The 11700-nt window shown below is 34.0% G+C and overlaps 1 protein-coding gene across 1 annotated transcript; it reads right to left on the minus strand.

Moving 5' to 3' along the window:
- Nucleotides 1-1046: 1046 nt before the first annotated feature.
- On the minus strand, nucleotides 1047-7342 carry LOC117116011 (transcriptional repressor protein YY1-like). The gene is made up of 4 exons (XM_033259941.1): nucleotides 6491-7342; nucleotides 5257-5335; nucleotides 4052-4210; nucleotides 1047-3592 (listed from the first exon to the last, which is right to left on the minus strand). The coding sequence occupies exons 1-4, from the start codon at nucleotides 7048-7050 to the stop codon at nucleotides 3356-3358; spliced, it is 1035 nt and encodes a 344-aa protein (XP_033115832.1). The 5' UTR covers nucleotides 7051-7342; the 3' UTR covers nucleotides 1047-3355.
- Nucleotides 7343-11700: the final 4358 nt, after the last annotated feature.

The raw sequence follows: 11700 nt of genomic DNA on the forward strand, positions 1-11700 counted from the left end.
ATGCTCATATGTGCAAAGTGGAATTTGGCCATAAGTAAAATCCTTTATATTATAATTAGGAGGTAAGCGCTTTTGTGGAGTGCTGTCCTTGAGAATCATGAGAAGTTGTTTTATAACATAACAAACATATTAGTACTGTACTATCTATCTGTGACCTCGTACTGAGGTCAAATGTTCTTTTAAATGTAATGCTCTAATTAATAAGACACCAGTAAGACATAAGCCTGGAGCAGATTTCTCCACCTGTTATTCCCTGACATAAAAATATGCGATTCATTTATCAAAATTTATTGTGCAGTGTTAGTAATGGCAATTTGCTTCTCTCATATCTTAAAGCACATTATTTATTTCATATCCATATTTTAATAGGAAAAAAATCCTCTAAAGAAGCCATACTTTTTATTATAGGGCTTATAAAATACTGATTATTACACTTCATCTAGAGAATAATAAAGTATTTATTAATGCTTCAGGCAGCTCAAAATTCTACGGCATTTATTGATTTGTAGGCCTATTTCTAAATATAATGCATATGCAATATTGCATCTTGTTTATTTAATTGCAGTTGTTTATATTACCATGGAGGAATAAGTATATTATTTATTCCTCCATGATATTACACAATACCCTGCACGTTGTGTAAATATACAGTCACTGTTATTCATTGTATCATTATGTATGGTATTCATGTTCCTTGCACTTTATGCATTAATGTAGGAATAAGCAATTAAATTTACAGTATGTAGTTATGGCACTTCTAGGAAACTGAATTTTGAACAAGTTATCTTTTCGCAATAGACCTACATTGATTTAAAATAGGCCTACGAATTCGGTTTTTCTAATACAGTAGATATTACATGGCATGTGCGCCAATTCACACGGACACAACTTGGCAGGGACCACTGCTAAATTTTGCCTAGCAGGGGACGTGTAACATATTTTGTTGTGTGAATTGCTACAATAAAAATCACATGAAGGTCAATATAGTTTTCAAAAAACAAAAAAAACGAGTTGATAACAATTAAAGACAAGTTTGTACAAAAAAATATTTTCAATTTTGTTTATTTTTTGCTTCCAACTTTATTTTCATAACAATAAATTGTTGATGTGAATTACTATTTAGTTAAAATTAAGACGTATTTTTAGAAAATTATATTCACAAACACAAATTATGAAAAAAGGGGGACAATTTGACAAGACAATATGCTAATCTACCCAAGAATTTGCTTGCACTGACCTTGGTATCTTAACTAGCGCATATGATGCACCATAAATTAACGGACTATAACATAATTCACAATGATGATTGTAGGCAACTGTATTGAACATGACATAAATAAAAGAGTAAAAATTTAATTACGGTTTTTTTTTTTTTTCAAATACAAGTATTTGAAATTGGATATTTTGACGGGGCCATTGGGGACCTGTTGCAGCCGCAGTACAGACCCAGTACCGACATGTAACAGATACATTGTCCCTTATCCCGCATAACTCTCATATGAAAGTTGTTCAATTAATTACTAGTGCTGTAATTAATCATTTATACACTTGTTTGGTTTTTGCCTTGCTCGTGATCAACTTCTTTATAAATTATTATTGATTAAATACCAAACTAAGCAGAAAAGGGCAGAGCATGCTACATAGTAAAATGTATGTACTCTGGAATATATGAGCATACACCCTTTCCCTCCCCCTCCCTGTGGACCACATTCACCTTTGTAGTAACATATAAACTTTATTATACCAGTAATACCCAGTACAGTACCTATAATTTGGTATAGTGTTGATAGGTGGTAAAGAGCGTTATATTATAATGTCACTTTAGAGTACAGTAATTAAAAATAAATGGCTTACATCACCTTACCAATCCAGGTATGGATTATGATGTCAGACATTTTGTGCAAACTATAGAAGATTAACAGGAACATAACATAAATAAATAGATCTTACAAACACTGTTAGCAGAATAGATTACAGTACAGTATATTGAATGGCTTAGGGTCTATCATAATGGTGTTACACCTTGTAGTTAGTTACACCCATGTAACATGAAGTAAATTTGTAGTTTGCACTTGATATGTTAATATCTAATTGTAGAGGGCAGTATTCTGCTAAGGTTCTCATCTGGGATTAATAATTCATCATGTTAACTCTGTCATTCTAGAGTTTAAGACCCACTTAATCATAGAAGAGATCCTATTGTAAGCCCCTTACTCAACTGAGGTTAACTATAGTTCACTATTGTCTCTCATGTTTAAATCCAATCCTTTTTACCCAACCATCAACAAACAAGCAAGTAAATTTGTATTGTTTCGGTCTAAAATTACAGAAATTTACATTGTTTCCTGATTGTACATTGAAAATTCATTAAGACAAATGTAATTAATCCTCCTTGGAAATGCACTTATCCTTATCTTTCCATCCATGTTATTGGTTGCAAGGCAGCCTTTTAGATGCTGCAAATGAAAAATGAATGTTTTGAGTAAGTTATATGATCACATTGGAATAATTATTAAAATTAAGGCACATGTTTCTGCTAAAGCTCTATCCAGATTATCAAACAGCTATATGCCATATTTAGTCATGATGTGCCTATATATGGTCATGTGATGTCATCATGACCATATTTAGGCATGTCACATGTTTTTGTCAAATAAAATTTGATCATCTGGAAAGGGCTTAAGACTACCAACTTAAGACCAATGAAAATACCACTCTACCAATTTAACCAATCAAGATGTGTGTAAAACCTTCCTTAACTATCATGTTAAACAAAACAATTGTTTCTTATGATACATTAATTATGATACATTAATATACATCATAAACATCATAATCTGTACAGATCATGAAATGAAAGTTAAAATAATATGTTTATCCATTTTCACAAATTTACTATTAATTTTTTGGGCTATTTACAAGTTTCTGCTCAATTATTTTTTCACCATTTCATTTACAACACAACCACTGAATTTCTGTTTTATATTAGAGTCCATGCCAGGAATATGAACTATACATAAAATAATGTACAACATAATTGAGCCTTGTTCTAACATCAGAATAACTAGCACTTTATTCTTTTACCTCTTACATTGTTTACCACAATACAGGGAGATATAATGCTTTTGGAGTACTACTTTTTTTTACCAATATTTATTACCCAACAAGAATTGTTGTGCATTGCGTATGTACTTAATAGTCTCACTGTGAGAATAACCAAGTTTATTTTATTATTTGTATTAATACAATAATGATGTTTCTAGATTTCCAATTTTTACCATTTGTGCACTGCGGTAAACACCAGATGCGGCGTGTATTTAAGAGAAGTTCATTTGAGTATGCTGCCACCAAGTGTTTACATTTGCAGGACAAATTGGTGTTGAGTCTGTTGAGGGATCTGTGTCTGTTGCTGCGCTTGCTGTTTTGCTTTGGCATGTGTTAATATGTGGGATTTCAAATTGGTGGACTGTGCAAATTTCTTGTTGCAACCATCAAATGGACAAACATATGGACGATCACCCGTGTGAATTCTCACGTGTGTACGTAAATTGAAGTCGAGTGAAAACCGCTTGCCGCATCCTTCGAACGTACACTGCAAAAAAAAAGAGAAAAGTACAACAATGATAAGTGCTGTGTTACTTGTTACTTGTATAGCACCTTTCTTTTCAGTTACGAAGCGCTGTAGTTCTTTTCCCTGGTCATTGGGTCCACATGCTAAGTATTGTTGCTGGTAGTCAGCGCAGGAGCAGGCAACCCCACCAGGTTCCCATTTATTCTCCTGGCTTCTGGATGAAGAGAAGCAATGCAGATAAAGTGTCTTGCTCAAGGACACAAGTGAAATGCACAGCGGGGGATTGAAACCCCAACCTCGAGGTTGGGAAACCAAACCGTTCCCGCTGCGCCAAACCGCTGTGTAATTATTTTTAAAATGTTATCCCCAAAATTTGATTGAGCATTTTGAAATAATAATCCCTATAGTATTTATATGTTTGTTTATATGTTGTATTTATATTTAAATGTTTGTTTATGAAATCAAATAGTTGACACCTACTTGAAATGGTTTCTCCCCAGTGTGAACTAACTGGTGGCGCTTTAACTTTGAGCTCTCAACAAACGCCTTTCCACATTCTGCGCATACATGCACCCTTGGGCCGTGAGTGTGAAGATGTTTTCGCATCGCAGAATTATCACGAAACATTTTAGAACAACCCTGTAACACAAGTTTGCAAAATGAAAAATTTATAGGCATGTAAACTAATCAACATAAAAGAAAAAAACATGCACAGTACTTAATTGTTGACCTACAGCAAACAGCTCTTATTAACAAGAAAAGACACTTTTTGGGACCAAATATAACTTTAACAGAGATGTCCCCTGAATAGGGGTTGGCTGCAGTATTGCAGCTAGAAGAATGTACAGTAACATCTCCCAATTATGAACCTCCCATTTACGAACTCTCAATTTTAAAAACCCAATTTGCGGCGATGACGTCATTACGAATGATCATTTTTAATTACAAAAACACTTAAAATTGCATTTAAGTCTTCAAAAATAATATAAATTATTACATCAGCTAAGAAAAAGACATAAACCAATAAAATGATATAAAACTGAGTTTAAACCAAGAAATATCAATCATTTTCAGCCGATATATTACATAAATTTTGAGCAGTGCATGCTGTAGCCTACAGTATATCTCACTTTTTTCTATTGGGGGCGCTATTCGCATGGATTCGCAATCTTTTTGAAGAAAATGACACTCGTTTTGGCCATGGTCATGTTTTCATTTGGAAATCCCTTCAAATGAATGCTTCAAAGTGAGCACAGGTAATTTTGGCTCCTGTAATGTATTATTTTGTTGCAGAAAACATTAAATTTGCTCCCAAGGCAAGGCTTTGGCCTAACTAGCTCTGTAATTTGTAGCATAGGCCTATCATCACTACTCTGAGATGCTATAAAAATTCAAACTCTCTAACAAATTTTCTCATTTTTACGGACTCTGTTCAGATGGAGGGGTACGCAATTGGGTGATGTTTATTAATACCTTAATACTAACAGGGGTGTTTAAAGGTGACAAACTGTCTATGAATCAAGACTGTTCACACTGTGAGGTTTAATGCGACAAATTTCGGTAAATTGCCCTTATATGGGCATGATGTAAACCACAAGTGTTTGTCACATAAGACTTAATAGTATGGACAGACCTTTAGTCTCAGAATGAAGCTTAGCTTCAAATATAATTCATATGAAACAAACCTTGTGAGGGCAGGCTATTGTTCGTGGGATGTCATCATCTTTTGGTTTCTTGGGCTTGATTCTGGAAGACAAACTTAATTTATTGAAAAAACATGATTAATGAAAGTCATGCAGAGTAATAAATGAAGAGGGCACAACAACCACTGGACCACAAATATAAATTCACAATCCTAATTACTTTTACTGAATACTTAAAGTCTATCTTGTTTTGTGGTAATATATATTTTACTATTGATAAAAAAAATCTGAATTTCAATCATCTCATGTACATTATTTGCTTTTTGATATTTCACATTATTAATGTACAAGTTTTGACCTGGATCTAGGCTCCTCATATTTATTTAATACTTTTCTTCCTTTTTTTGTATTTGATTGGTTTATTTTGTACTCCGAGATGGATATAACTTGGTACAGTGAACAAAGCCATCACCAAAGTATCATGGAAAATTCACAGCAAAAGTAAAAAAAAAAAAATCTAACTTGATGTTAAAAAGCAATCAAGTTTTTATGTTAATAATAAAATCTAAGCCTAAAATTTTAGTTTTTAACATAATCATATTTAGAGGTTGAGATCATTTAGTTTTCGATACTTGACTTACGAAAAGACGAATTGTAGTTCAAACGCTGCTATTGGCTGTTTAACAAAACGACACCCAATCTTATTTGCATTTAGCTAAAAGGCCGGAAGCTAGCTGGATAGCTAGCTATGTCGTTTTCAGCGTCCGCCATTTTGAATTTTTGGACTTCAAATAGTAAAAGGTTTTTGAAATATTTTACAAAAAGCCAGCCTTTCAATTCAACTCTAACGCACCTTTCGGGCAGCTCACCTTTATGAAGAAATATCTAATAGCAAATTATGAAACTTCAATTCACGATATTTTCCATTAAATTCATTTAGATTCAGCGCCTATGTCGACCGCGTCGAGAACACATCGCCATTTTTGTTCGCCATCTTCAATCATGGCTGCGCCCATGGAAAAAAAACATGGCGAAAAAAATGGCCGAAACGTAGCCTAAACTTTACTCTATGAAAATCTAATGCGATTTACTTCGTTATTATATAGTTAATGTTTTAAAAAGTCGTGGAAAGTTGTGTAACTTTCCATGATTTATCGAATAATATCAATGAAATTGTATGCGTTGCTTCTACAGCCAGTGTGCGAAGCAAACATTTTAAGTGACGTTTACTGTGTGAAAATATATACAACAGCCAGTCGAGTTTTTACTGTTTTACATTTTTCTTATTACAAAAAAAAATCCCCAAATGTATCTACCTGATGCCCACATTGTTACAGAAAACTCTCCCTCCAAAGTCTTTATCTGTACTTGCTTTTGCTCCCATTTTCGAGTCCCTTTGTCAGTATCAAAATTTAGCTCTCCGCTCCCAAGAACTTTTCGCGAGCGTCCTTTTCCACTGCGTTTATTGCCTTTTTTACTTGGTCCTTCTGAAAATACGTCAACGTCGGCAGCAGGGACAGGTACAGTATCAATTATATATGCTGCACCATAATCGTCAATATCACCACCGACAATTTCTTCCCTAGTTTGTAAAATAATTTCTTCTCGATCATCATCGGCAAGTGGTTGCAAAGCGATCATTGACGGTCCGTCTCCGACTTCAATCGTCTCTACAGTTTCAACCGTGGCAACATTTTCTAATTGATCAACTGGAATAGTTACAATATTATCATCATGAACGGTTTCTATTATGTGTTCAACTGGAATATGTTCCACCTCAATGTGTTCCATGGACAAATCAGTGTCGGTATTGCTTATTTCATCTTCGGACGCCATCTTGGATCAACCTCAATATCTACCTTCCTGTTTGTACGTATGGGGTGAAAGGCGGGAGTACGCTTCATGAATATTCAACAGACACGTGATTTGATCAAGAATTTATCCATTGCTAAATTTAGTAGCATGAGACTTGAGTGTACTAATTAATTATCAAATAAAGACGATACACATAAAGAAACTTTAATTTAGCATCTCATAATCTCCCTGAATTATTTAATGAAATTTTCTATTATAAACAACAGGGGCCGTTTTAAATGGATAGACGGACATACATAGAAAACAAAGGAGATGAAAACACCATATTAGGAGGTGTATGAAGAAGGCCTGTAAAACTTACGTTTCATTTTATTTATTTTGTATTTAGCCCTATTAATACTATCGATTAGTTTCATATTATAACTGGTATTAGTAATAATAATTCGATTATCGTCATTGTTATTACCCTTTATAATCTGTGAATTTATTTGGTTCAAGTCGTGATGAGAATCTGCCAGTCTAAATTTTGAATGATGGTGACTGATTGCATGATGAATATTCTGTGTATGCAAATGTCTATAGTATCGGCAGGCCTGTATTAGGGCCTATTTTACATTGGCCTAGACCTTAAAAAAGTTATAATAACATAAAAGGCAGTTTTTCTTGGAGGTGTACCACTGCTTTATAAACAAGTGTCTTGGTCAGGCTCTGGGGGAAAAACATTTTTTGATATGGATTGTACACTGATTTTTTCCAAGGAGTTGTTATAGTAACTACAAAATCTCCCTGATTTTTTCTAAGACACAAAAAGCATATTTGACGAATAACTCGGCGACGGTTAGGCCTACTGAGATACAGAACCGTCCCCGAGTTTTTCGTCAAATATGCTTTGTGTCTTTAGAAAAATCAGTTGTACAACATAGGCCTATTAATTTTTTCCTACTCCAAAGACTGGCTTTAAGAAAATTAATGCTCAAAAACGTGGATTTTATCTGGGCTTCACACCCCACACCCGGGTTCGTCGAAAACACCATGCAGGCACGGATCCAGGTTGAGAAATAAAAATAAAATGTTGACCATTTTTCCAACAATCATACTTTCATTGACTCTTTTATTTTGAACATTACCATTAGGTCACTGTTTAAATCATATTCTATAACTGAGGCCCTACCAGAGAGCCATTCCATTTCTATAGCGCATGCCGATTCGCTCAGCTCATTCGTACACTGTGTTTTTAGTGTTGTTTTAAATTAATAACTTATCATAATAATGTAATGCAAATTAAGTCATTATTGGTCACATGTTAGGCCTACGTTTTTCAAATTGGTGGCGGGTAATTTTCCAATGCTTCATCATATATGTTAATATATAAATATAGTTTATAATGTCATTATTAATTATAATTCATATTTTGCCAATTTTCATTTTGACAAGTTTTTTACTTAGATAGTAAACATTATTTCATATTAATTAATATGTATTTTAGTATTCTTTATACATTAACAATGGGTTGTAACATATTAAATGGGTAAACCAACTCAGAGACCTTTGTAAACAGTCATAACAAAACACTCACTGGCGTGTTTCACAAGCACAATGAAGGTTTATACTTAAAGGCCTATTTCTGTAAACAATTGAAGTTCAATATTTTCCTATTTTCATAATTGTTATATAATATTGAATACCAAATAAGATTGATAGCCCTAATTTTACCAAATATTTATTTATATATTTATTTATTTCTGAGTTTTAAAGGATTATTATAATGTCATTATAATGTTGAATAACTTTTAGAAGTGGATGAAATAAAAACAACATAGCCTTTAATAATTGGGAATTCATATCCAATTTAATTTATAATGGATTAATCTTTAAAGCTTTTAAAATTTAAGCATATTCTTCGAAACATCTGAGCTTGCTTGAGCTTAATCCCCTTCCCCCACCCCCCCTTCTGTCGGATAATAAGGGAAAACAAACAAATTCTGGCACAATCGTTCTTTAAAACGACTCTCAGACCATAACAGCGTTAAAAAGAAACAATTAATAATATTCCCATTTTTTCCCCCAAGATGTTATCCAAAAGGCACCGATGTACGGGTGAGGCAGTACCGAAATTAGTAAAGGAAAATTCTAAGGAAATACACAGAGCAACTGAATTATTCAGACAAGTCAACAAACAATATCAGCATGAAAAAAAATATTCGTTTTGGATGCTTCATCTAATACTGTACTAAAACTAAAACTAGTCTGCTGCCCTCTACGTTATTTTAATGCAAACAATTAAATTGCGACATGAGCAGTTCAGGTCACGTGACTACTGGCCGCTCTCTATCTGCCATCTTGGTGCCCATTGATCAAGTCAGTGGTGCGTAGCCAACAAAAATAAGATAAGCTTCGAGGCAAAATGATTGAAATCATGTTAGTTAAAAATCCATAACTCCGTAACGAAGAATCGTATCACATTATTTTTTTTTCTTGAAATGTTCTTAAAAGACTATTCTACACCACTATATAAGTTTTAAGAAATGAAAAAAAAAATGTTTCGACCTCTGCCACAAGATGGGAAAAGAAGAGCCTATCTAAATAGTGTATTAAAATAGGCCTCTGCAGTACAGTACGTAGGTAGGTAGTAATATCAAGATACTAGGCCTAGATAGCTATAAAAGTAGCGTAGTACTTTTTCAGTTACCGTATGACTTACGGATTTCTCTTATTATATACTACTAGTTATTTTGGAGATACCATCGGACTGGGACCCTAGCTGAGGCGTGCCACAAACACCCATTTACTATACTAATTTCTAAGTTGCCCAGTGCAAAGGCCTAGGCCCTGTCGCCTACTATTTTATGAGCCGAGCAAACGCGATTTTGTACGCCTAGCTAAGGCGCTATGCAATTTTGGTCAAGCAAAAACTGCATGTAATATAATAATTAATAATAGCATATTGAGAATCAATTTCTTTTGGAATTTTGTTGATTAACAGATATTTACTATGAAATGATATAAAATTTTCTTATTAATATTTTTATTTATTTTTTTCAATTGCCTATTATTTTTGCAATCGCCACACTGTAGCCTAGGCTTTGTGGTCACTCATGCATGCAAGGCACCAAAATGGCTACCCAGCAGCGTCTCATATCGCAACTCTAATTAAACTTTGTTGTAGCCCCATCTAGAGGTTTTCGTTTTGGTGTATTTTTCTTGTTCGTAAACGCTTCTGACCAATCATAAAAAGAATGAAAGAATGTTTAAGTTCGGGTGGGGCTGGGGTAGCTTGACTAGCACTTCAAACAATACAGTAATTCTCCAAGTTGAAAGTTTGGCTGCGAACAAATGCTATCAAGCAAAAGCTACAGGATCGCCTTTGTTATCGGTTAAAACCAATTCAGACTGGTAATAATAGATTAGATTAGATCCAGGGAGGAGTACTGGTAGGACCAGGGAAGTGCTATAGACTTTATCACCTCCCTGTATACGAACAATGCCTTTAATTAATTGTAACGATCGTATACATTGCCTGTTCAGTCTTTTTCAAAGTTTCAAGGTTTGTTTGCGTTGTTTCAACTGGTTCGTCGAAGTAGAAACAATAAGGAATTTTAAAGAAAAAAAAAGTAGTCAAATGGAAATTGAAACGTTTTTCTCTACATCCAGTATGGGCAACCAACAGTGACAGTATAGTGGATCATTTAATAGTTTATGATTAAACCGCAACCAATAAAAGTTATAACACCATCCGTATAAGGCCAAGTAAATTAAAAAAAAAGTAGTTTCTCGTCCTAATATTTTGAAAAAGGGAGAATGAGGGCACATTTTTTTTTTACTGCAAATCCAGATGGTTGAAGGGAAACACCTACTACTTTCTCACATTTACCAAGTAGACACATTGAAAGCAAATAAAAGAAGCACTAGACATGATTCATAGGCATTTGTATCCCCAACCACGACGATCAAATGATGCAGTTCACTAATAATAATAATAATAATGTGAGTTAGCCAGATTTTCGTACATTTCATGAAAATAAAGGAAATTTAAAAAATAAAATAAAAATGGTGAGGCAGAGAAAAAGGATGCGCGAGGGGACGAGAAACTAGTATTTTTTTTAAAATTTGGTCTAAGCCAAAAAAAACCCGTTTCAGATACTCAACATTGTACATATCTTGTAAATTTATTTAATTAAAATTTCACAAGATATTTGAACTGTATATATATTTAAGAATTTTGTTTACTAATGAATTACAATATCGAAATAGGCCGACTGTGTCTAATACACTATAATACTGTACTCGTGTATTACAATGCTTAGATGCTAAACAAAAAGATAGTGGTATCTTGGCCGCTGCGCAATCATTTTTTTTGATAGGCATTTGATTGACGCGATACTCGTCGACCACCAACTGAGGGTGACAATACCTTTATTGGCTCCACTTTCGCACTACATGCTGAACAATTTTTCCTACCAAATGTTTTTTTTGCACGTCTTTATTCTAAAACAAAAGAAAAATACAATCTTGACATCAAAGCTCATACTGAAGTAGTTCGCAGACGCTGCAGGTGGAATTGATTCATCCCATCACGAAAGCCATACTCCATGCTTGAATTCTAACAACAATATCCCTGACGTAATTTTGGAAGAGTCCACTTGCGGTGACTTTCTCCACCTCTACCACCTT

This window comes from Anneissia japonica, unplaced genomic scaffold (assembly GCF_011630105.1).
Source record: "Anneissia japonica isolate Jap-2015-1 unplaced genomic scaffold, ASM1163010v1 scaffold287743_len2803612_cov181, whole genome shotgun sequence".
In the NCBI taxonomy this organism is placed as follows: Eukaryota; Metazoa; Echinodermata; class Crinoidea; order Comatulida; family Comatulidae; genus Anneissia; species Anneissia japonica.